The sequence below is a fragment of the Hemibagrus wyckioides genome, linkage group LG07 (assembly GCF_019097595.1).
Source record: "Hemibagrus wyckioides isolate EC202008001 linkage group LG07, SWU_Hwy_1.0, whole genome shotgun sequence".
Taxonomy (NCBI): domain Eukaryota; kingdom Metazoa; phylum Chordata; class Actinopteri; order Siluriformes; family Bagridae; genus Hemibagrus; species Hemibagrus wyckioides.
In genome coordinates, this window is record NC_080716.1 from 18,337,785 (window position 1) to 18,365,547 (window position 27,763).

The 27,763-nt window shown below is 38.4% G+C and overlaps 3 protein-coding genes across 6 annotated transcripts in view; 1 reads left to right on the forward strand and 2 right to left on the reverse strand.

Moving 5' to 3' along the window:
* rwdd (RWD domain containing 4) overlaps nucleotides 1-27,763 on the forward strand; it is a 269,519-nt gene that overhangs the window by 41,033 nt on the left and 200,723 nt on the right. The window lies entirely within an intron of this gene.
* Nucleotides 1,943-14,347, reverse strand: zgc:194930 (uncharacterized protein LOC557813 homolog). Its single transcript, XM_058394281.1, has 3 exons — nucleotides 14,010-14,347; nucleotides 6,599-6,651; nucleotides 1,943-4,035 (listed from the first exon to the last, which is right to left on the reverse strand). The coding sequence occupies exons 2-3, from the start codon at nucleotides 6,628-6,630 to the stop codon at nucleotides 3,411-3,413; spliced, it is 657 nt and encodes a 218-aa protein (XP_058250264.1). The 5' UTR covers nucleotides 6,631-6,651; nucleotides 14,010-14,347; the 3' UTR covers nucleotides 1,943-3,410.
* LOC131355787 (NACHT and WD repeat domain-containing protein 2) overlaps nucleotides 19,275-27,763 on the reverse strand; it is a 123,817-nt gene continuing 115,328 nt past the window's right edge. For all 3 annotated transcript variants that reach the window (XM_058394269.1, XM_058394270.1, XM_058394271.1), the window contains one exon: nucleotides 19,275-25,019. In XM_058394269.1, coding sequence (XP_058250252.1) covers nucleotides 21,114-25,019 — 3,906 coding nt within the window. In that variant the 3' untranslated portion in view covers nucleotides 19,275-21,113. The remainder of the gene's footprint in view (nucleotides 25,020-27,763) is intronic.

Sequence of the window (27,763 nt, forward strand, 5' to 3'; positions counted from 1 at the left end):
AAAGTTTAACAGGCTGTAATGTATTATTAGGCTTTGGTATTTTTGGATCTGTGAATTATTAACCTGCTCCTTCATGGAACTAAACTCTAAATGGACACTAAACTCTTGGGGGTGGTGGAAATCTGCAGAGCTCCTTGTAGTAGTACACCTGCTCAGTTGCTGATGTATGGCTATAAAAATACTTCAAGTTTATTAATGAATTACTTTTAAATATTTCCTCGTGAGAAGTCTATTTTAGTGCCATAACCCTGAATGAAACTTGGCTGGTTAGAGAAAAGTTCTGTGTATGATTCTGTGTATGATCTATATATATATATAGACACACACCCATCAGACATAACATTATGACCACCTGCCTAATATTGTGTTGGTCCCCCTTTTGCTGCTAAAGCAGCCCTGACCCATCATGCACTGTGTATTCTGACACCTTTCTATCAGAACCAGCATTAACTTCTTCAGCAATTTGAGCAACAGTAGCTCGTCTGTTGGATCGGATCACACGGGCCAGCCTTCACTCCCCACGTGCATCAATGAGTCTTGACCACCCATGCCCCTGTCACCGGTTCTCCAGTGTTCCTTCCTTGGACCACTTTTGATAGATACTGACCACTGCAGACCGGGAACACCCCACAAGAGCTGCAGTTTTGGAGATGCTCTGGTCCAGTCGTCTAGCCATCACAATTTGGTCCTTGTCAATCTCCCTCAAATCCTTACACTTGCCCATTTATCTGCTTCTAACACATCAACTTTGAGGACAAAATGTTCACTTGCTGCCTGATATATCCCACCCACTAACAGGTGCCATGATGAGGAGATATACAGTATATAATATTATAATCACCTTTTATTGTGTGGGTCCTTCTTGTGCTGCTCTTATGGACTCCAAAAGACTCCTTTAAGTTGGATCCCTTAAATTCTGTAAGTTGTGAAGTGAGGCATCCATGGACTGGAATTTTTTCTCCTGCACATCTAACTAAAGCTTGATCAGATTGAGATCTGGGAAATATGGAGGTGCCAAACTCTTTGTCATGTTCCTCACATCATTCCTGAATTTTTTTTTTGCAGTGCAGCAAGGTGCATTATTCTGCTGAAAGAAGCCACTGACATTAGGGAATACTGTTGTCATGAAGGGGTGTACTTGGTCTGAATTAAAGTTTAGGTGGGTGGTACGTATCAAAGTAACATCCACATAAATGCCAGGACCCAATGTTTCCCTGCACTGACTGTTCACTGCCCTAATATATCCCACCTTTTGACAGGAGCAACTGTAACGAGATAATCAATGTTATTTACTTCACCTGTCAGTGGTTTTAATGTTATGGCTGATCAGTGTATATATCGACCTTTGGTATTTTGTTTTCATGTCCTAAAAAGCATTTAAACCACACATAATGGAGTAAAATGTTTTTCACGTGGGTCTCCAAATTGGGCTGAAAGAAGAAAAAGCAGAAAATATATACATAAATAGACAAGCAACTAGTTGACACTAGTTGATTTTATCAACGATGGTTTGGTTTGTGTCATGAAGAATACTGTGATGAGATATACTACTTACACTGAAAACAAATTTGGAGGAAATGATGCCACATATTTTAGCAAATTTATAGCGAAGTGAGTATTTCTGCTAGCAACAGACAGCGGATACTTATTCTGCCTTAATTTTTAAATTTGTCTGGTCAGTAGGAATCAAATCAGGGCCATGCTGTGATGGATTATCTGATAAATGTCAGTAATGATGTATTGCAGCTAGAAATCTGTTATAATGTATTTGAACCTGTAAAGAATTCTGCAGTAGTATTCATTGATTATAATATATTTTTAAATAGCCTTGGATCTTATTTTTTTATGATTGATTTAAGCAAGCAGACGTCTGTGTCTCTCACACATGCTCATGTTCAGTTGTAGTAAATCAGATCTACTGAACAGTACCAGTCATGATCACAGGCATTGTGCTTTATTGTTTTTTTTTTTTTTCTTTTGTCTCTTGTTAAATTAAATAAGTGGATCAGATTTGAAAATGACAAAAAAATACACATCTGTATTGATCTCATCATGAAAGACAATAAATATCATAAAGAAACAGTGACTGCATTTACATATATACATTATGCAACAGATAATGTTTTTTTGGCTACAGTTTTCCACACTTTCAGAATCCTTTACTGCTGAAAGTTTAACCTTCATAAAGCTTACAAAAGTAGCATTTGAGAAACTAATATGGCTGATATCGCAAGATCATATTTACATGCTAGCTTGAGCTAAGTGTTTTAGTGTGCTTTTTCTTCATAGTTCGGTGGAAATGCAAAGTCCTTCCTCACATCCAGACACCAAATGAAGTCTCGAGCCTCATTGAGTTAACCATGGTTTCACAACTGAGGTTTTTTGTTTGTTTGTTTGTTTTTTAATTTTAGGTCAACTACTGTCATTGGCCCAAGCTTTTTCAACTGCGTAAATAAAGCCACAGCAGTTTTCTCTATAATAAATGAAATGTAGGTTTCATTTTTCGGCATATAACTTCACACACTTCCCTTCACTTGGGGGATGCGGAAACCGTGTTATTGTTTTTCCAACTTGAATCCACTCTCCAATTTAGAAGCGCAGGTCCTCTCAGTGGTATTGTAAAAGCTAGTGAAGTAACTAGCGAGGCAGTGCTAACTAGTACTCACGGTGAATGTCAGTCAGATGCTCACTTCAAGTCAACAGAAACTTTCTTTACACATTAGTGGAATCAAGATGTCAGTAATCAAGCCTAAAAAGTTGTGAACGTATGATTTACATCAGGTGGATTAGAACTGATCGATTAAGACCAAAATAAGACAACAAGGACATTTGTACAGTGTTGGATTTATCAGCATAAATTTTGAGAATAAAGCTCTCCCTACAAGGAGGGTGTGCCTGGTCAAAGCCCCGTTTCCATGGAAAGGTCTTCACATTTTGGGAAGGAAGAACACCAGTGTCTTTTATCTATAAATATATATTTCTATAAGCCTACTGGACATTTGCATGGTAACTTGCTACAGCTGTGTCTCTGCCCTCTCAGGCTTATAGTATCATCAGGAAATTAGAGGGAGAATATTGCATATTGTCAACTAAAATAGTAAGTGGATGCTTATCACAGTAGTATGGACTTGCATAGACTATAAAAAGGCACAGAGAAAGGTTCAGAAAGTAACAGCCCATACACTCCATGCTACCAAAATGCTTGGCAGAATATATCCATATTATCTTCAGTTTATATACAGTATGACCTGTAAACATATAGGAGTCTGTTAAAAACTTCATTTTAAAAATATCCTTCATGAAGATTTTGTGAATGAAACGTATATAAGGAAAAATATCTTTTTTTTGGCCATATATGGTATTTATTCATGTCAGGTCCTAGTGCCATGACAGGTGGTGAGCTCCAGTTCTTACTCATACTCCTCCCCTGCAGTGGCTGCCTCCAAGGCGGCGAGTGCTTCCGCCACCATAGAGTCTGTGACGCTCACGGTGTCCTCTATGTCTTTTTCTTTCGACCCTGCTTTCATGAGCTTGGTGTCTGCTGAGGAGAGGCTGGTGCTGCTAGTATGGATGTCCACTGATATGACGCTCTCCTCGTCTGCCGTGTCCCTTGCTCCATATCTTCCTTCCTCTTCCTGGTCTGTTCTGCACAAATAACCATCAGACCCGTTTCCCAGACCCGAATCTCGGAACCTTTCTGTTTGTTTCCCAGATTCTGTACCTAATGGTGTAATAGCGCATAAGGGTGGAGCACTAGGAACGGTCGGAGAGGTGCCTCCGTCTGGCTGTAAAATATAGAGACTAGAGTTGCCCCCTGCTGACTGGGGTAGGTTCGATCTAGCCTGGTTTATGTGATTGTTTTCAATGTCGGATTTGCTGAGGTTGCTGTTGCTGGTGTAGCCCAAGTTGTGGAAGCCTTGTTTTTTCCCATCAGGTGCCTCACCGTGACATTGGTAGGAAGAAACTAAGGAATTAGTGGAAGGATCCTGCTTCATACCATTGATTTCCACAGGGTCTGTAGGGTCATGGATGTAACTATAAGAGAATCAGAGAGATGGATAAAGAACACAATGCAGCCTAATAATGATAATAATAATAATAATAATAATAATAATAATCATAAAATAAAGTTTTTGTTAGACAAATATGAGCCGCATTGTCAAGCGATTCAGAAACAATCATTATATCAACTAGGAAACCCTGACTAACTCATAGTGCTGCAAACAAAAGCCTGGATATTTGCTTCTTTTACAACTTGATAAGTCAAGCCAGTCGATTTGACTGCACACTAAATTTGCATTGGGTACGCAAACGCAGTCTCTGACGCAGTAATGCCCTCTGCACTGAGTCTACTATTGTGCTCTGCTGCATGAGCATGTCTCTCTTTTCCTCATTGGCCCATTTCAGAGAATCTTTCATAATGCTGGATCATATTCAGAAGCCTCACAACATTTTTTCACCTGTAAGGAACACAAACCAATCCACATGAATGAACAGCATAGTTTTCCACCTGTTATCAGGCAGGTGAGTGCCTGAGAGATGAGGAACTCTTTGTGTGTGTGTGTGTGTGTGTGTTGCAGAAGGGAGCTGGGTGTATTTATGGATGATGATAAGAGCTGTCAGACATTTCCTGCAAAGCTCCTTCTGCCCTTCACACCCTCCACCAACAAAAATCCCACAAAACCACCCGGGGATACAGCGGGAGAAGCAGACAGATTACTCCCCAGAGCTAAACACAGGAAGCAAATGGTGAAGACACCAGACTTGGCCAATGTCAATCTGTTGATCTTCATGTATATGCGTTCATGCGTAATTATTTATTTTTTACATTTATGTTTCTGTGTCTTTGATGTGAAAACCTGAGATATATTTCATCTCATTAATATATATTCGCTTATGCTGAATCCATCAAATAAAATCATTCTGGACAGATATGGCATGCTGTCTTATGGAAAAGTGTGCTGCCTTCTGTTAGCAGGGAAACTGTCAATAGGCTTGCAGATGTTGGAAATTTTCCACTTGCCTGGGTCAGCTGACTGACTGGTTTAAATTCGCATCTGCACTAGATATAAATTACAATAGTATCCTTTTCATGTAAGTTTGCAAATATCAGTGTCCTTGTATTCTGGACGTGATTCCAGTGTAGCCACCCGCAAATGTCTGTTTTGAAAATGCAAGGCCACAATGAACGTCTGTTGGTGGTAGAGAAACGCATGAGGTGTTGGCCAAAAGCCGGTTAAGCACTATAAATAGCCAAGGTTTCCCTTCAAAAACCTAATGACAACATAATAAAGGCACTTATATGAGCTGTCGATGTTGTCATGGTAATTAGCCATGTCTGCTTTTGTAGCTGCTATAGAGCAGAAGAAGGCAGAATATAATTTCTATACAGCACACAAGACTGAACCGTGTTATATATGATAGAGATTTACAGAACAGACCCACAGGTAGTGTAATAGCCATAACCCAAAAAAAGTCCTGACAGGTAGGGTCCTCACAGGAAATATTAAATATCTGAAAAGGCAAAAGGGACATTTAATAAGAATGACTAAGGGGAATGAGTTTAAACAAAAAAAGTGGAACAAAGTTTGTGTGTTGGGTTGGGTTTGTATGGTATTTGCATGAGGCAAGCCATTTAACCAGCTCAAGCTAAGCTCAGAAGTGTGACACTGGGAATTATATACACCTTCTACTGAATCTGTACCATAACCAGTAAAACTATCAAATTCATAGCAGGGTAAAGCACTAGAGAGGCCATTATCACTGGCAGCTACTAGGAAAATAACACTCTTGTTGACCTCTTAGCCTGGCAACATTTAAAGATAATACACTACCTGACCATTTACCCTGGCTATATTCACAGATAATACACTACCTGACCATATTCACAGGGAACACTCTACCTGACTATTTAGCCTGGCTAGATTTACAGGGAACGTGTTATCTGACTATTTAACCTAGATATATTCACAAAAAAACACACTACCTGACTATTTTACCTGGCTTTATTCACAGATAATACACTACCTGACTATTTAACCTAGATATATTCACAAAAAACACACTACCTGACTATTTAACCTAGATATATTCACAGATAATACACTACCTGACCGTTTAGCCTGCCTTTAATCATGGATAACAGACTAGCCTGACCATTTAGCATAACTATATTCACAGCTAATTCAGCACAGGTGCCTTTCATAACATTTTTTCTTCAGAGACATCACCATCTGGTTTTCTCTTGATAATGTTTTCAAGCACACTGACGGTGCCAGCGATATTCAGCAGTCATGCTTTAGATGAAGCCTTTACAACACTGTTCTTTTCTTTCTTCCTGACAGAACAGATCCTCGAAGATAAATATAGAAAGAGTGTAAAAAGGCAATGTGTTAGCTATTCTGATCCCTTTAGCATGGCTGATTTGTTGGCTGACAACAACCAATATTTAGAGTAATAACAGCTTTTCAAAGCCTTTTCTTCCTCCACTCGACTCTCTGACAGTCGTGACATTTATAAACTCCAGCAGGGCACAGTGAGCTTTTGTCACTTGGCTGGAGTGAGGAGCAGTAATTCGGATTTGTTTCTTCGTTCTTACCTTTTTATCATGCTACAGCATCTGCACCCCATCTGGACAGCTGGATAGCAGGGCTGGACAGAAAAAGGGACATGGGAAGGTATCGGTTAGGCACAGGCAGCTTTCATCATGCATTTTACATAATACATTAATAACACAGGGCAAGGAGGACAACTATGTAAAGATGGACTTCTACTGAACTAATACAAGAGCATCAGAGTGAGAGTATGCACAGAACCTCTGTGGGTTTCCATCTCTGATATGCCAGTTGCAGAAATAAGTCACTGATCACCATTGCATCAGCACCTAAACAGACATGACAGCACTATCTACATTCTCTCCAAGGCAGAATTCATGAAGACGAGTCCCACCCAATGCATCTAACCTTTCAGCCACAGTATTTTTATACCTGGAGACATGGATGGGAGGGAAAAAAATACATCATGTTACAGCCACAATGCTTTCACCATTCTAAGTAATATTGATCTGACGTATGGTTCTGCCAGGTTTGCGGCAGGGCTCCGAATCTCTAGAGTAAAGAGAGACAAACTTACGAGTAGGATGGCTCCATATCACCTGTGTGTGGTTATGCTGCGTGGCTATCGGTGAAGATGTGCTGACCTTTTTCTATTTAATTCAGCCTATGCCATTTCTCTTGCTCTTTGTGGCCAAATGAAAGGTAAATAATTAATGGAGAAGTCTGTGAAAGGCTCTGATAGAGCAAGGACATGGGTAGTCTTTTCTCCCTTTCTTGTTTCCTTCTTCCTGATGCATGGTGGGAAAGAAATGTTTGTGCCTTCTCATTAAGACAGACCTCAGAATACAACTATGGTGCGATATTTTGAAACAAAGATTTGTACAATATATTATTTTATGACAATTCAGAGATTTGTGAATATAAATTTATGATCCAAAGTTTTCTCAAGCATTTCACAAAACTACCAGAGGCATACAAATGTAGTGACTAGGTGATGATTAAACTCCAGACGTGTGTAGTAGCACATGTCCGACTGGCTGTAGTATGAGCTAGTTATTACAGGAGGATTACTGCAGCAGCTGTGCACCTCCTCATCTCCAGCCAGACAGTGCATCATGCTGGCCATAAAAGCACGCTGGGTATCTTCCATTCTACAAAACCCACATGTCCTTTTTAAACTCTGTGGACTCATAGCATCTCTGCATGAAACATAAATGTTCTGGATTTGGTCGAAGCAGATAAAGAGCTTGGGTCCTTGTAAAAATTCATCTAATAAAATGGCTGCTGTTATGTGCCATCCTCCAGCGAGGTATAACAACAACACAGTGGACCAGTTATCACCGTTCTTGGCTTGAGGTTCTACACACCAGTGTTATAGGATAACTGAAACCAATTACAATAAAAGATGACTGATATCAGGCATAATTGTATGATATATGCCACATGGACAATTTTTCTTTCTTTCTTTCTTTGCGTCATCATGAACAACTCGGATAGATAGATAGATAGATAGATAGATAGATAGATAGATAGATAGATAGATAGATAGATGGATGGATGGATGGATGGATGGATGGATGGATGGATGGATGGATGGATGGATAGATAGATAGATAGATAGATAGATAGATAGATAGATAGATAGATAGATAGATAGATAGATAGATAGATAGATAGATAGAGGGTTATTTACTATGAGAAATGCTGCAGGCCAGCAGACACTATAAGGATTATATAATATTATCATTATCACTATCATTAAACTATTTCAATATATATTAATCCACATTCACCAAGGACCAGGAGTGACAGAGCTTATATGGTTTTTTATATAATCAGTAAATTTAGATCGCATAGGACATACTCACTTACTTGCGCACCAGAGGATTAACGAAGGCCACCATAAACAAATCTCATAGGAGCTTTGGTTCATTTCCTTCAGCTGTGTTCTTGGTAGACTAAAGAAAGCCATGATAACAAGGGCTGTGTTAACACTTTTCAATTCGTTTAACCAGTAGGAGTTTGAGTATTTCAGACACTGATGATCTCCTGGGATCTTTGCACACCAGTCTGTATAGTTTAAACCGAATAGCATAGAAAATGCTGTATATCCAGTAAGTGGAAATTTTGCTTTGGTAATGAGAGTGGTCAAAGGAGAATGTCCAGACTAACTCAAACTGGCAGAAAGGCTAAGATAACTCAAACAGCTACTCTCTTACACCTGAAGAGCATCTCAATACGTCACAATATGTCAAACCTTGAGGTAGACGGGCTGTGACAGCAGAAGAACACATCAGGATCTACTCCTGTCAATGAAGAACAGGATTACAATGAGGTCACGCTGGGTACAAGCTCACTGAAACTGAAAACTGGGAGAAAAAATGATATCAGGCTCATTTCAATTCAATTTGAATTCTTATGAATTTGGCATCTCACCTTTTCTTTTATTATTTCTTTTGAAACATCTGGTCGCTGCATAGTATTATGATCACAAGATGTGGTTTCCTCAATTATTTACTATTAATGACCATTTCCTTTAATAATCGCTTAGTACTGGTGAGCTAATCTAAAGTTAACTATTTATTTATTTTTATTTTTTTTTATTTTTTTACAAAGTGTTCTGTCAGAGCAAAGGACTTTGCTCTTTCTGGTTTGTAAGTAACCTTTACTTGTCTTGTTAACTTATTAAGAGAGGCTTATTAAGAGAGGAAGCTGACAGAATTAGTTTTGTGAGACTTTACAATATTTAGTATATAGTATACTCATTAGAAAATTGTTGTCGAAGAGGAATAAAGCACTGGAAAATAATCAATCTTGAGGGAAGTTCCATCATCACCCCATCCCTATTGCTGACCAAGTGAAGTTATGTTTATCTATTTTGAATTGTGTTACATTAAAAAAAGTGACTTTCAATTTAATTTGTTTAAGCTCTGTGTTTTGTGTTGACGCAGTAGAAACTTACGACTACATGGAAACAGTGTTGTTACATTCAAAACTCTTCCTTGAAGTGTATGTCCTTACACTATTATATTTTCTTGAAGGTTTTAAAGTGCTGTTTTCGAATCAGTTATAACCTCCAGCGACTTTTTAATGTTTAATATATCAATGATAGTGGATTGAAAGTGAGAGAGGTTTTTGTGTTACATTTAAGAATCTGAAGACACATGCAAAGAATGTAAAGTTTTTATTCTGTGTACGTAATTAATATTTAGCTACATGCCATGAATAGGGGTTAAATAAAACATTTATGAAGAGTGTATATTTAAAAAATGATTTGATAGCACTATTCTACTTCGTGTAGCATGAACATTTTTTTGTATAAATATAGCCTATGCACTATGTCTATAAGGTGTATTATGACCGTCTACTGTGACTGAAAAAAGTGGAGATCAAAATTTTCAGGTACCACGTATACACCTAACTATTTAGTTAGGTTTCTTAAAATCTTCAGTTTCTCAATTGTTTGTCTCTTTGAAGAGACACAGAGAACATTCATACAAATGCCCCTAAACCTAAAGTGCACACACACTACCATGTGACCGTCCATTTCTATCTACGTGTGCAACGTGGGGCCAGCAAGCTGCAGTGTGTCAGTGTGACAAGCGCCTTTGAATCGAGATTTTCTCACTTCTATGCAAATGAAGTACGCAGTAAAGCGATTAATCCAAAATGGAAAAAAAAAATTGTTCCGACGCACAGTGGGTTCACCATTTACTGTTTGATGCACAAAAATGGGAGAAAAAGGGTTCACATTATCCTGTCAAATATTAGCTCTCATTAAATGTGTATAGAGACTTTAAAAAGAAAACAAAGCAGAGATCGTAGCAGAGATTGTCGGTGCCTTTGGTGACTGAACAGAGCTAGTACAGATAAGTTGCTTTGCTAATCTACCAGCCACAAGCTAGTACAAAGCCTAGCACATAACATGTAAATCAGGCACCCAGTTTTCACACCGTCTCTACACACCCACAAGAGACAAACTACGAGCGACGTGTTGCTTGCTAGGGTGAATGTATGGTAGGAAGCATAGATTATTCCTGAACTGGTGTTATGAGATTGCACTTGATTTGGGTATGACATTGCAGAAAGGTGTGTGGACATGCACTATTTATGATCGAGTCAAAAAAAAACCCAAAAACTGGTCTGAGCCTGATCTCTTGTGTCTCATTCTGCCTCTTCTTTTGCTCCTCCCCAAATCCCTGAGTCTACTTCATCTCTGTCTTCCTGTATATATATATATATATATATACATATATATATATATATATATATATATATATATATATATATATATATATATATATATATATATATATCATATATACCATATATATATATCTTTCCGTATAGTCAATTATATTCGAGTGCAGTCTGTAGCTTGTGGCTGCAACTCAATCCAGTGAACTGAAGCTTTAGAAATCAAACAGGTGCATAGAGCAGATATGGTGTTTGTTTCCCTGGTGTTGGTTGCTATAGTGAATGTTTCACGATTAAACAGTGTATATTACAAAGCCTCTCGAGAAGGACCACGCCACCTAATTGGCTGATAAACATATACAAAACAGAGGGCGTTCATTAGCAATGCTTTGTGTAAGCATCAGCAAATTTGATACACAAAAGGGATCACTAACTTTAACCATAAACATCAAAGCTGTTGTGTTTGCAAGAGTCCTGTCCTGTGTCAAAACATGTATCACATATTTTGCTATGTTGAACAAACAGATGTGTCTAACCGCCGTGCTGGAAACTTGAAAGAGACGATACATGACGTCTTTTAACCTAAATCCTCAGGTACCCACCATATAACCATTTGTGATAATGGATCAAGTTGCTTTTTATTCATTCATCTACAGTAACTGCTTTATTCTGGTCAGGGTTCTGGTGGATCTGGAGTCTATCCAGGGAACACTGGGCATGAGGGAGGAATACACCCTGGATAGTATGCCACTCATTCATACTGAGTGGCAATATAAGTTTGCCAAATCCAGCTACATTCTTCCACCTTTTGGAAGTTTTTTTGAAGGGAAGTGAGAGGACACAAGGGAACTGTGGACACAGGAGGAACACGCACAGAAACTCAACACAGACAGTAACCTAAGCTCAAGATTGAACCAGGGACCTTGGATCTGTGAGGCAGCAATGCTACCAGCTGTTTTAGATACATATTAAATGTTTATATGTTATAACTCTAAACCTATTCAACAAAAAAATGAATAAATAAATTCAGATGCTTTAGGAGCTGTTTTTCATGATTTTTTGATTCTATGTTTATGATCCTGGTTGTTTTTTTTCTTAACACAAAAGAATTTTCACAGACTAGCACGTAAACGAAAGCTGTTGACTGGTCTTCATTTGATTTGCATTTGCATACTGGTTGTAGCGTCACAGTTAGCATGATTCAACAATCTGTACTTAAAAGGTCTTTTTTTATAATTTATTAACCCTGGTAGATATTATGTGTGGCACTGTTTTGGTTACAGCAGAATGCTACAAGGTTTCGGCTACAAATGACATGTTTTATGTCATGTGGAGATGATGTCATAAGACATGACGATCTCTGCTCACTTTCTATAGTTAACCCAGAAGTCTCAAAAAAGCTTTTATGCAAAATACTCCCTGGAGACTGCCGACATTGCCAAGCTTATGTTGGAAGAAATGAGAGAAGACAGACAAACAGAGAGAAGAATATGTGTCTGTATTTAAGTAGTGGTTTTTCTGTAAATATATATTTTGCATGTTTCTTGCAAATGATTATTCCAATTCAGCTGGTAGAAAAGGATTGTTTGTGTCCTGGAGTACATACATAGGTGTCTTTAGGTCCACAATAAATTCTTAATTCTTGCTATTGCATTATTTACTTTTAACAATGTTGTTATATTATTATTTTTCAATGACACAGATCAATGTAATATGATACGTTTATGACGATCTGGGAAAACCTGTCAGATGTTGCTATAACAAACAACAACAACAAAAACAACTGCTTTGGCCTTGATAGTTGTTTGTGTGTTTGTAAGGTGACACACCTTGACAATGCTAACTATTAAATCCATCAATATATTTCACCTAAAGAGAAATATTCCATTTATTTGACTTCATTTATTTTGCCCTGGCTATCAGCCTACAAAGATCATTAGATAAGGAGCCAGTTTAACAAAAATGGTGGTAGAAAACGTCAGTAAAAATGAATAAGTATGAAACCTAGTGCTAGATAATAGTGAATGCCGAACATTACTCACTAACAATTAAGATATATTATCAGATACTGACTGCCAGAATGACCAGTATTCTCTTGTGTCACAGTTTGAAATCTTAAAATTGTCTTTCAATATCACTTTCGTGAACTTTAAAAAATACAAGCAAAACATCTGATAGGCCTAAAAGATATATCACAGTGTATTTTACACAAAGTATTATTAGAAGGGAAGCATGAAAAGCTGGTTTACCATGCTATCAAAGTACAGGCTACACCCATACGAATGCATGTCAAGTGTGAACGTTTGTAGAAACACAATAACAATAATGCTTAAGACTAATTCCACTTTCATGAAGAGCAATGTGGTCGACTCGGCTCATGGCGACCACACCTCATTACCTATGAGACTGTAAACAAAAGCCTCCTACATTAAACATCCTGACAAACTGCTTTTGCCTGTACACACCACTTTCCTCCATCATCTAAATCACTGATCAGTCCTTTACATGTTGTTATTATTATACATTTATAACATATTTATAGATTAGATTATAATGATCTTAGACTATAATAATTGAAAAGCAACAGACCTAGCTCTAGGTAGATTGTTCGGCCATGGCATCACCTACTGCATATGTGACTGCTTTGAACAGGTTATCAAAATTATAATCAGAGTTAACATTCGGAAAACTTAACACGGGCCTTGAGGCAATGTTTGAATATTCCATCCCTTAACCAGAACACTTTCAGTCAATCTCTAGTCAAGATTTCTCCAGCCAGCACCTCAAGCACCAGGAACCTGTGGAACACCTTCTCAGCCATCTGAATATATTTAACCACTTTACTGGTTTATAAACCAATTCATAACCTGCTCATGAGACATTATATTGTCTGGTTTACACAACAGTGTGACCATGCAAAGCGAAACGAAGCACCAAAATCCACCAGCTTAACCTGGTTAAGGTTAACGCAACTAACTAGTTCTTCACCTGGACAGCTTTCAATGTTTCAAAGCAACATTTATCCCAACAAGGTAAACAATAAGAACTTGACCACGACCATGTTTGAACACATAAGACAGAGTAAAGGCGTCAAACATTATGCGCAACAGGTGAGGAAGTGTCCAGCTCACACTGTCCACCGACACAAAATCCTGTAATGTACTGGGCTTTTTTTTTTTCGCGTTTTTGTTTCCAGTACATTCCGGGAAACACTCCAAAGTCGGAACACTGTAGCCATTACACACATAAAGCCTTTACCTGTTAGAGGGCTGAAGGTGTGGCAAGTGTTTGCCGGAGGTGCCGTATTTTCACAGATAACTCCAGTATTCATTTATTTCCCACAACTGTAGTCTCCTAAGTAGAAAAAAAGAGACATGAAGTAGTCCAGAGGCTTCTCCTGGATCTAACGAGCATGGCAGTAGATTTTGTTGACACAAGGGCAGCTTTGGGCGTCTGCGCGCGCGGGCGTGTGTGTGTGTGTGTGTGTGTTTTGCTTGCAAGAGGGACGGTCCTGGTGTGTCAGCTCTTCTATGGCGCCTATTTGACTTTCAGATAGGAGTCGAGTCCTGTCTCCTCTGTCAAGCCTGACCAGAAGAGAGGGAAAACGTTTCACGTGGTTCTGTAATGACATAATACATGTGATCGGAAAGAGTTTCCGGACATTTAAGCAGCAGCCACAAGGCAAAAGGCAGAGTGAAGCTTATCCACATACCGCACATAACACATTGCACAATATTAGCTACTAGTATAACACCAGAGATGAAAGATTTTGTAGTTGGAAATGTTCACAAAACTCTATTCACGTTCAAAAGCACTGAGAATACACTCAGTCAGTGAGATATTACACTTACAGCATATAATTTCACTTCCTGAACCAGCCAAGAATTCCATTCGGAAACTATACAAATCCTTAAACTTCTTTTCTTAGGAGTCCTAACATTTTAATAGGTCAATTAGAGATCATCCTGATATCCCCTGCTGAAAGAAAAACAACTTGATGTGACAGTTTACCGCCTGCCAAAACTGGGCCGGTCTGGTCAAACTGGTAGTCCACCTTTTTCCATTGGTAAGTTATTTTCCACTAAGTGGATGTGTTTCTTGTTACCTTAATGCTGTGTGTGTTAGATAACTTGTCTGCAATGTAGCATAAGTAATGAAAAACATAGTTCTATTTTACCAGAATGACACAGCTGCCATATATGGTGTATCAGCTTGGTCAGGCCTGTGTTCTGGCAGGAAGTAGATGGTCAGACTATGCTAGACCTCCTTATTAATTTACATAATATTCTACACATGCTGTATCGGCATCACACAATTGACTACACATAAATGCACAATATAATCACACTATCCGCTGTCACCCAGATGAGGATGAGGTTCCCTTTAGAGTCTGGTTCCTCTCAAGGTTTCTTCCTCATACCATCTAAGGGAGTTTTTCCTTGCCACAGTCACCTCAGTCACCTCAGGCTTGCTCACTTTGGGATAACATCTAGGACTGTTTGTCTGTTTATATGTTTGTTGTTTTCTTATGTTGTTTCTTATGCTTTGTTAAAAGCGCTATACAAATAAAATTGAATTGAATAGAATAAACTTTATCAGTCTTTTTGAATTGTATTGAGCCATGAGCTACACTCTATAACCTCTATAACATTTGTGGACGCCTGGACATGACACCCATATGTAGCGACAAAGTTTGAAGCAGATGGTTGTCTAGGATGTCTTTGTATGCTGTAGCATTCTAATTTCCCTTGAACGGATCTCAGAGGCCCAGACATATTCCAGCATGACAACGCTCCCCTGCACAAAGCGAGTTCATTGAAGGCATGATTTGCTGAGGTTGGAGTGGAAGAACTCGAATGGCCTGCACAGAACCATGACCTAAACCATACAAAACACTTTTGGGATAAACTGGAATGCAGTTACTGACCTCAGTAATGCTCTTGTGGCTGAATGGCAAATCCATATAACCACATTCTCAGATCTAGTGGAGAGCCTTCCAAGAAGTGTGGAAATTATTATAAGGAAGACTTAGTCTGGAATGGGATGCAAATATGGGTTTGATTGGTCAGGGTGTCCATATACCTTTGGCCGAATATAGTACATTATTTTTTTATATCAGATACAACTCGCCTAGGCGTTCTTTGCAAATATACTACAATTACTGACTTTAGCCCCTCTCTCTTTTTACACTGTAAAGAAAAACGAAGCTACAGTGCTTGTTGTGCACCAGTGAGGTTGGTGTACATGTACCGAATTAAAAATAATAATAATAATAATAAATATAGGTATTACCATAGATGCACCAATAAAATAGGAAGTGTATATGGGCCCATTGTGAAGGTCCACGCTCAGGGCAAACAGTGGCAATATTAATACAAATGCTTCTCACGGAGGGGAAATATTCAATTATTCCGAGTATTCAGTTAAATTATTCTAGGTATTCTTTTGTCTTTGAACAGCAAACTAGCTAATGATTCACTAGGTCACAGTAAACAAATGTGAAAAGCCATAATAAGTAGTCTGGATTTTTTGGAAAATTAGATGGATATCAGGAATAGGGTATTGTAATGAATTAACAGTTAAAAAAAAAATAACCTCATTATGTTGAGTTAAAAAGGGTCAAATATTTTTGATGGGTAATGAATCAAGTGAGATGTAGTTTATGAGGTTGCAGGTTCTTAAATGAAAAGGATTGTATGATTTTTTTTTTTTTTACAATATGTCAGTACATTAATGTGTAGCTATAATAACAATGAGCAATAAATAAATAAGGATCCTTAACTTTGTAAAAGTATGAAACACCTGCACAGGTATCTATTGGTACTGTATACGAAAACTCCAGTATACAGTAGTGCAGTGTTCATATTTAGCTTTCTAGTACAATACAGAATCTGTTAAGCCAAAGCCCAGGGCAGAACCAGCAGTCTTTTGTCTCTGTCTCAATATTTGTTTGATTTCATCACATTTTGTGTGTGTGTTTGTGTGTGTGTGTGACGTGTAAATATCTTTCATGAACATCCTGAATCTACTTCAGTTTAACCATGGAAACATTAGCCATTTTTATTTATTTATTTTTTCTTTGCTAAACCATTCTTTGTGTCTTTTTTTGTAATTAATCTGCGGATATAAAACTATTCAAGCAATATTTTATGTAGAGCGATAACTGTGTGGAGTGTGTGTGTACCAGTGTCAGTTCAGTGTGAAGCACTAGATGATATAATTGGAAAACAATATTTGCGTTCCTCTTAACTATGCTACCCTTAGGCTAGTGTTATTCATCGCAGAGTATCATCCTTTATAAAAGGATTACAAAATGTTTACTTAATACAGGGCTTCTTTTTTGTATATTATACTACATAATATAAATTCTCTGATTAGTTACAAGATATTCATTAATTTTCTATAACAGTGCTGCTGTAGTAGTAGAAAATCAGAGAAATCAGAGGTTTAAAATGTGCTAATGTGTTCTACAGCTCACAGCTCATTCAATTCATTCACATGGACAGGTATGGCAGACCCTTACTTTGCCTAAATCTGATAAGAAATGTATTAAAACATTGTGCAGCATTTAGCTGCTCTTATGGTGTAGTTTTCTGTAGGGAGATGTTTATTTACCCTTCAGCACTCAGTAAGTGTTCCACCACTGTTATTAACAATACAAAGCTGGTATAATGTAAGTGATAACAGGTACTAACTTGTTTCATGGATCTTCCATATCATTGAAGCTAACTAAAAAAGTGTGACATTAAAAATTATGATTTCTTCATTGTGAATGGTGAAAGTAGGGTCGATAGCTGGTTTGCCTTTGAGGCATCTCATACTTGTTATCTGAGATGATTTTTTCTGTTCTTTTCCACAGTAATACGATCTATGTGACACTCAAGGATGATGACCGAAGAGCTGGCACAAAGCCAAGAAACAAGATACCTTAAACCTTAGACTAGGGTTAGTGTGTGTGTCTGGAGAGATAAGACATTTTTAAATAAAGCTGCATTTTAAGTTGACATTCTACATACATACTCTAGAATGAATGACGTTGTCCTACAGCCATATCTATTCCTCACTTCAGCCAACACCATAAACGAGGATCGAAACAGGTCAGGTTGCACTAGCACAAGGAACTAAGTAATAGTCCACTGTTAAAAGGACACAGTTACAGAGCAAATAGTGGTGGAAAAACATGATCTATTATTAAAATCAACAAACGCCTTAAAATATTTGCTGTGGTCTCTCTCAAACGTAGTTTAAAAAAGACCGGCTTGGTAAACACCACAGGTAAACGCACCACACCTAAACTACCCTCAGAGCTTTAACTGTAATTATCATACTATTGTGCATGACGGCATCAGCTCTTTTACTTGGATTTAATTGTCTAACTATTAGTGATAATAAATATTAAAATTATTATATTATATTATAATATATTATATTAAATTATTATATAATTATTATAATATTAAAATTATATGCATACTGTATTTTAAAATATATATATATAATGGTTTTTAAGTAATACTGTTGACAAATTGGAATGTACCCATTCAACTATGTTGGATGTCATTTTTTTATAAGATTAAAAATGAAGAAATAATGACTCTCATTCCCAAGAGGATGTTTGTCTTTTATTGGTTATCCCCTTATGAGTAACTGTATGTTTAGCATTAGTAACATTACAATCCCTCAACCTTTCACACAACTTTCTTTGCCTTTCTTTACACCTGCCAAATAATTATATTAAATTATAATTAAGCGACTGAATCTCTGAAATGCTGGAGTCAATGTTGACATTGATACATGAATGGGGTTTTTGAACACTTTAATGTTTGTAGTCACAGGTTTGAGCCTCAATTAACTGTATAAGTAAGGAAATAAATGATAAGCCCACAGTATAATTTAGTTATAAATGTATATGCTTAAATATAATGACGGCAATGCCCAAATATTTACGATCAGTGTCTCCATAGAGAGTACAGAGTATGTTGTGGTTATGATGACTTTCCGGAAAGTCTTTTCATAGAGCTGAGTTGTTATCATAATGATGGGCGGTGCTTCTTGGGCCTCTCCTATTATGTTTGCTATTAATAATAAAGGCTGATATTGTTCAGCCTTTTGCAATATGGTTGCTATTAATAGCAATAGGTGTGTCTTCTTAAACATCATCCATTATAGTTGCTTTTGATATTGGGCAGATCTTATTGGTCCACTCCCAGCTCCATTTTGGCCATGAAGACTATAGACTGTGAGCAAAATGCCTTTCACCAAGCCCAGGCCTTGTTTATTAGCATGTCTATGAATGTATGAATATTACTGGAACTGTGATGCATGCAGGGAATCCAGGTACATGGGAATATAGGGTTTAACAATTATTAAGAAGTTGAAGCATGTAGAATATGCATTAATTTGTTTTCTTATGTATTTGTCTTTTATACAGGCTAGTAAAACATGGCAAAAATAAATGGAACTGAATTAAGAGGCAAAAAGAGAACCATTTTATTACATTAAAATGTTTCATACAAACAAGGCATACACACTATTTCATATTGCTTCAGACATAAGTTTTCTCTTTTCTTTTTTTTTAAAACAACTTTGTAACAAAATGTAAGTACAACATTTATGAAAATATATAAATCTCTAAACAGGGATTTCAGTGCTGACTATACAAACAATACAATAAACACATTCATTGCCAGTTATGCCACCATGTTCTGCAAACATGTTTGTAATAAGTCATTCATGTCACATAACATATATTGTAATATGCCACGTTCTGTTCTCATAGTGACACATTCAGATATACTCTGGGATTTCAGTACAACATGGGCTTATCGAAGGTTGTCTGCAAAGGTAATAGGTTTTGTCTTTTACAATTAACATAAGTCACAAAGCATAATTCATTTGTAAAGAAATAAAGTAATACAAAAAAAGGAACAACTTTGGCACACTATATATTTTAATACAACTTTTTAAAATTTATTTTAATAATATTTCTTTTGTTTTGAAAATTTGTACTTTGATGGGTGAAAAGTGTCAACCCTGAATAATGCTATAGGTTATTACTTGTAAATGGGCATATTTCTCAACAGTTTCAGAAGTAAACATACAATTTGTCGGAATAGCCCTTGAAGTTATGGAGGAGATTGATGGGGCATGGTTGATCATTATTGAGCATGCCAGAATATACCCTTAACGAAAAGATCAAATTAAAATCTTCATTCGCCTTACTCAACCAACAGTTTGTAGATGAATATTTGTGTCATTGTGTTCTTGATATACTCTACATCAGCTGTAATGAACAACTGTCCCAAATAAAGTGCAACCCCTTAAAACTGGCTTGTCACAACCTTGTTTGTAAATACATATATCTATACATTTCTAAGTCATCTATAACATGAAAATACTAAATATTCTTTTTTTTTTCTACTATCACGCGTTCCCACAATGCCTTACTAGTGACATGTAAAACAGCAACAAACAAAACTTGGCATAACTTATTACACCACTTTTTAAGGCGTTTATACTCCTTGTCAGATGCTACACACAAAGTTAAATACTCAGTAACAGTATATTCCAACTAACAATATGCAAGAGTTTCAGTTAGTGATATTTTCCATTCCATCCTTCAATTCAGTTTGATACAATGAAAGCAGTAACATAATATAAACAGCCTTAATAATATATAACTTTCCTGAAATCATTCTGCTGTAATGACTGGCAATTCTGAATGAATCAAATTTTCTATTCATTGTTTGTATATTGTAGCATGTTTATTGTATTTATGAATATCTATATCAAGGTTTTGTTTTTAGAAATTCCCTGCATCTTTTTAATCATTAGTGTTTATAAGAAAATTTCTTAAAATCCAGGCACTCTCTTTGATTGCATTAAGCACAACATAACTTTGTTAAGGAGTTGCACAAATTGCAGCAGCCAAAATAGATATGTACACACTTACACAAGTTGAATCTTTGATCCAGAGAACATTAAGAAACTGAGATGACTGAACATTTCTAATAATAATAATAATAATAATAATAATAATAAAATCAAATATGCATTATGGCTACAAATATATAACATTTCTATGTCTCTATATAAAGTAATATTATGGCTTGATTTGAATGAAACAATGTATTTGAAAAATATAAAAGATGTATGTAGCACATATTATGACAAGTCACCAAAAGAGAAGATGAAAGTGACCTGAAAAAATTAACTGCAGTGTGATAGTAATTGGCCAGTATCAACTGTGTAGTACCCAGAGGACTGATTTGTGCAACTGAATCACAAGGTTGCTGTAAACAAGAATCAACTGCATCCAAATCTGGTCCCATTCATCTGTAACACTAACTTCCTGAATAATGCTCATTGCAATAATTCAGCCTTTTTTGTTGGTGTTGTTGTTTCAGGCTCCCCACTGTCAGAGACATTGATGGGGCTATCTCGAGAGAAAACTTCTGTTGACTCCCTCCACATGCAATCAGCAATGGTCTTGAAGGCATTGGTGCTGCACTTGGGTCGTATTTTCTGTGAGGCGTTGTTAACAATCTGCCGGCTGTTGGAGGTGGCAATCTTGATTTTGAGGGCTGCATCCACACGGTCCACAACTGTGTAGGTCCCAATGCTACCATCCTCAAAGCCAATAATAATGTTGAGTGCTCGTTGTGATAGGCACAAGTAGGTTGGTGTTTTGTAGAGAGAACAGGTACCAATACTCTTTCCATCAGCAAGTCGCATGACAATTAAACTAGAAACCACACCTGCATCGTCGTCCTCATCACAATTTCGGAAACAAATGTACACCAAGTACCGTCCATCTCTTGATAACTTTTGCCTCCATATTATGCCTGCAGCATGGACTAAGCGCAGTTTTCCACTGTGTAGATCCAGAACATTTATGTTGTCATCTCCTTTAGATACAATTCCCAACTTTCCATTTGGTGAGATTTGGAAGTCTTCCAAGTTCTTTAAGAAGTTGCTTGGCAGTTGCACCCTTCTGCAGACAGACTCATCAGCTACACTCCATATGAAAACAGTCTCTGTGGATGTGATGAAGACAACATAGTCTGGACTGTCTGGAATTAGCTTAAAATTTATGATTGTAATCCCATCATCACAGACGAACTTCTTGGATACACTGCCGGACCACAAGCTGACAGCCAACAGCTTGTTTTTAGTTGTACCAACCAGGAAAGTGTTGGCTGTGGTGATGAGTGCATGCTGGAGGGTTACCAAGATGTTACACACTTTGTGTCCAGTAGCAAGCCTCCAGACACGTGAGGCATTTTGTTCACAGAGAGAAACCACAAATTGGTCATTATGGGTTATAAGAAGTTGGGATATTTTTTGGCCATTGATTCGGAAGATATTTTCACCAGTGGCAGTCTGCCAGATATATTGGCTACATTTGTCATCAGATGTCACCATAAGGTCACCAGATGTGGTAAGGACACAGTTCTCCACAAACCCTTCATGTTTAAACACCATCTCAATGAAACCTGTGCTGAAGTTCCACTTATGGATGGCTTCAGAACCATCCATTGTATAGACAAAGTCTTCTCTGCCTGTCAGCTGTACACTTTGGATCCGTTTGCCTGTTTTGTCAATGTTTGACATTGCTGTTATGATATCAATGTCCCAAACTGAGAGAACCCCACTGCTGGCTACGGACAAAAGCAAGTTATGGTGTGTTGACTTGATCAACTTGACGATGGCTCCTGAAATCTCTATTAAACTAGCCATGCATTGCCCACTGTCTCTTCTCCACACAAATATGGATGACGTATTTTCCATCGATGCTACAATACTTTGGCCATTCTTTGACAGAACAGCAGCCACAAATCTCTCACTACGTTTGGCCTTAAACTTCTCTACCATCTTCCAAACCTTTGTGTCAAGCACCTCAATGCTTCTGGCTTTGCAAATAAGTACTGATTTCTGATCCTCAGATAATTCTATACCTACCACCTCACTATCATCCCCTCTGCAGTCATAGTCCTCCATAAGCCTGGGATTTGTGATATCTTTGGTGTTCCAGACAGAAAGGCTACCTTCGTTGTCGATCATCACCATTTGATGGATTGTATCTAGAACCAGGATGGACTTGACAAATCCACCAGAAAACTCAGAGGTCACTGTTGCAAGCTTATCTCCACTTCCTAGGTGGAATACTGTAGTGGTGTTTAAATATTGCCCACAGAAAGCATACATCCCATCCGGGGAGCATTCAACACAGGTTACTTCATACCAGCAATGGAACTGGTATAAAGGCCAGCCATACTGCAGGTCAATCACACTGACATCTTTACTGGCCTCCAGCCAAGCTAAGGCATGGGGGCTGGATAAGGTAAATCCATTAATGAATGCCACCCCACCTGTGATGCCACACTGCTTTGAGCCTTTAACTTCCACCTCTGACAACAAACAGGATTTATGGTTATCATAAATTAGTAGTGTGTTTTTTGTAGTGGCAACCACAAGGTACTTCTCATCTGTGGTGAGCCTAACACCAAGAACAACTGACCTTGCTGTGTCGATCTGTCTCAGCAACTGTCTGCTCTCAACATCCCATGTACTGACTGAGCCATCCTCAAGAGCTACAATTACAATGTTGGGAGCCAAGGTAGGTAGAATCTCAACAATCTGCATATAACTAGAGCACAGTGGTAGTCTCTCAGGACTGTATGTAACATCCATGGAAGAGTGGAGTGGTACTATGGAGCAGTATTTGGGTCCATCCTTGTCACACTCTAGTAAGAGATGTCTGAGCTTGGGGAGGGATGTGACCACAGGAAGAAGTCTTTGCTGAAGCTCAGCAGACAGTGAAGCAGGGTTCTTGATTACTTTGACCTTTATACTCCGGAGTGTGCTAGCAAGGAACTTGAGCTCCTTTTCCTGTGAGTAACTGTAGGCCAGGTCTATGTCTGTCAAGGCCTTGTCGAACTGTCCAATCTTTATCATCGTATATAACCAACTGAAGTTCATAATAACACCATACATGAGGTCATCTGTCCTCCCACTCCTTGTCAAATGAAATAACAGTTCTGTCATTTTTCGGTGATTGACAAAGAAGATGTCTGGCTCAAGTAAGTTGCATTGGAACACCCAGGGTTGTTCTGGAGTCTGCCGGTCATAGGAATGCTTGTCAGCAGAGGCTTTGTCGTGGCCATGAAGGCTTTGTTGGTTGTGAGGGTTCCGATGCTGAGAGATGTTTAATGAGGCAAAGTGATTGTTGTCACAGTGGAAAATCTTCTTTCTACCACCTGCCCATACCCCAAGGAAATACTCGGCTAAAAGGCTGTGCATTTGATGCACATCTTCTTCATTACTGAGATACAACTTTTGTGCAATGAGATGGAGATGCCTGTTTGCCCACACCAAAAGGGTTACATTCCGAACTTGACGCTCCACCAAGTAACCCTCCAGCTCTTCTCTTAGTTGAGCAATGAGATCATAGGGGATTCGCAGGGGATTTGTTAGATTTGAGTTTACCATGATGTCTCCAAGTACACTATTGTCTAAAGATAGTATATCCTCCAGTTCCACCTCTGTCAACCCTACACGTGCCATTGTAATGTATCCCAATGCACGAAAGACAAAGTGGGATCCCAGCTTATTTTCAATGGAGATGAAGAGATGTTCTATGCTCTCATGCACTGTTGAGCAAAGAGACTTTTCATCAACGTCTTTGTGTGAGCGCCAGTGTACCACCTCACGATAGATAAGGTTGACAAACATAGGCAGTGTACATTTAGCCAGTGCTTCGTTTACATATATTTGTTGGCCTGAGGTTACTTTTCGTTTGACACTCAGAAGCTGCTGTTTGAGTGTTTGGCTACATGCTTTACGGTCTCTTTGTGTCAATTCTACATAGCAATCCTCATCATGAATCAGGCAACGTAATTTCTGTAGAATCCCATGTTTGTTAGGCAAGGTTGTTACCACAATGCGGACTGTACAAGGGAGTTGGATAGGCAACCACCACAGCTTACGTGCCTCATCTGCTTCTGACAGCTGTTCCAAAGAATCTAGTATGATCACTAGGGGTCGATGGAAGGATGACTCTCCCAGAAGGTTTATCAACAATTCTCTCATCTCTTCAATCTTGTTTGGTAGGTAGTGGATTAAGCAGCGATAGTTTATGGCAATCTGCTCACAAATACTTTGGAGTAGGTTGCGGAGGTCTGTAGAGAGGTCGGATGAACCAATGAAGCGAACAATGATGACAGGATCTGTTTCTGGCCCCATTTCTTTCTGAAGCCATGAGTATGCCTGGGAAAAAGATGGAAATTATTGATTGGTTATTCTGTTTCTTTGTTTATCATAAATATTATATGACTAGATCTTAAAACATTTTTTAAACATTTACAAACATTGGCCCATATTCCAAGTTGGTATATACACTATATTGCCAAAAGTATTTGCTCACCTGCCTTGACTCGCATATGAACTTAAGTGACATCCCATTCCTAATCCATAGGGTTCAATATGACATCGGTCCACCCTTTGCAGCTATAACAGCTTCAACTCTTCTGGGAAGGCTGTCCACAAGGTTTAGGAGTGTGTTTATGGGAATTTTTGACCATTCTTCCAGAAGCGCATTTGTGATTTCACACACTGATGTTGGACGAGAAGGCCTGGCTCTCAGTCTCCACTCTAATTCATCCCAAAGGTGTTCTATCGGGTTGAGGTCAGGACTAGGAGGTCAGGAGTAAAGCGTGCTTTACACCACTGCATCCGACATTTGCATTGCACTTGGTGATGTATGGCTTGGATGCAGCTGCTCGGCCATGGACACCCATTCCATGAAGCTCTCTGCGCACTGTTCTTGAGCTAATCTGAAGGCCACATGAAGTTTGGAGGTCTGTAGTGATTGACTCTGCAGAAAGTTGGCGACCTCTTCGCACTATGCGCCTCAGCATCCGCTGACCCCGCTCCGTCAGTTTACGTGGCCTACCACTTCGTGGCTGAGTTGCTGTCATTCCCAAACACTTCCACGTTCTTACAATACAGCTGACAGTTGACTGTGGAATATTTAGGAGCGAGCAAATTTCACGACTGGATTTGTTGCACAGGTGGCATCCTATCACAGTTCCATGCTGGAATTCACTGAGTGACCCATTCTTTCACAAATGTTTGTAAAAACAGTCTGCATGCCTAGGTGCTTGATTTTATACACCTGTGGCCATGGAAGTGATTGGAACACCTGATTCTGATTATTTGGATGGGTGAGCGAATACTTTTGGCAATATAGTGTATATTTACCTGTGGAATGTTATGTGTATTCATGGTTGGGTTTTGTACCTGCTTAAGTTGAATTTATGATTGCACCATTAAGATTATGCATTTTTTCAACAAAGTCCAACCTCCATCAATTTTGATGTTCAATCTTCACTACATGTTCATAACCCAACAGAAAACTAGATGTTTTATTGTTATCCAATGTAAAACAGGATCATGGTAGCTGATTGATGCAATTGATGGAAAATCATTGTGACACATTCTAATCAGAGAAGCTGCACAGAACAGGTTTTCGTGTTCTGCTGCACAGAAAATCTGGCTAATCTCAGATAACTTACAAAATCAACAAAATTGATGAGTTACTGCTGCTCAAGAGTACCCGTAAAGATGTTCATTCTGCACTGTTCTTTGTTTCACTGAAATGCACCTCAGTGCTGCCACTCCAGACAGTGCACTGTGTTTACTGGGATTTCACCTCGAAGAGTGGTTTGTAACACTTAGCTGTCCTCAGGGTGGGGAAATCTGTTTCTATATTAATGAAGGTTGGTACCAGTGTCACATTGTAGATGTATTGATGCCAATGCCTGGAATCCTTCTCCATTAACTGCAAACCATTTTATTCACTGCAGGATTTCACTTAGTTATTTTTGTTAGAGTGTGCATTCCACCTCAGGCTATGTGAGGCTCTACGCCACCTGGCTGATGAGATAACCATGATAACTGTGGAGTAAAAAACACTCATACTCTGTTGTCATTATTTTTAAGGATTTGAACAGAGCACATCTCAGGTGCAAAATACAATACACCACACTGCTGCTGCACTATTAAAGGATGCCTAAGACTTTGTTCCCTGTGCTGGGTCGGGACATTTTGATCACTGCCTGGTCCGCCTTATTTCAGTGCACAGACAGAAACTATAGTGCTACAAACAAGTGTACCAGGGGAGATAAAGAAAGACAAAAGGCCTGTTTTTTGTTATGTTTGCACTGACTGGAGTGTGATTGAACACACATTCCACAGTCTTTGTGAGTTTACCTCTCCAATATTTCTGATATTGTTTGAGGGCACTACACATTCCCATCTCTTAGGGCCTGGAATGGGAAGCCAACATTGACTAAAATTGTCAAAAAAGCTCGGCAAAGGATGTATTTCCTGCAACCACTGGAGCTGTTCCCGCAAAGACCTATTCCACTCCAGAGCATGGAAGAGGGCTTTAAAACATAATCACAGACAACTGAACCATATTTTGAACCAGCCTTCCCTCCAGCATGTGTTTCAGATCAATCTGAAGTGTGAAACGCTATAGCAAAGTGATCAAACTCAGGAATACTCTTCAAAAACCACATAGCTTGTGTCACTGTCAGAATTGCATTTTGTGGTAAGGGTATGATAACTTTTTTTGTGTAATACTTACCTTTGATTTTTCTCCAGACCATCTATCTGGCCGACCAAAAACAGACATTTTGGCTCCCTTTTTAAAATGCACATTTAAAATAGCTGAATTTCAAATTAGATATCCTTAGCTAGCAAGCAGTGAGGAATACTAGGGACATTCTGTGATATACATCAGTCGACTGCATTTCTTTGCAAACTAGCCCATCTCTGCATTATTTTTGAGACAGTCAGAGAGAGTTCACCTCCATTCAATGTGGCATAAATTCATTTGTAGCTACACACTTGTTTGCAGAGCTTGTTTGCAATTAGCTAACCTCCATGTCATTTACCAAATGAGAGTCCATTGTAGAAAATAACGTATTTTATGACTGAATGTGTGG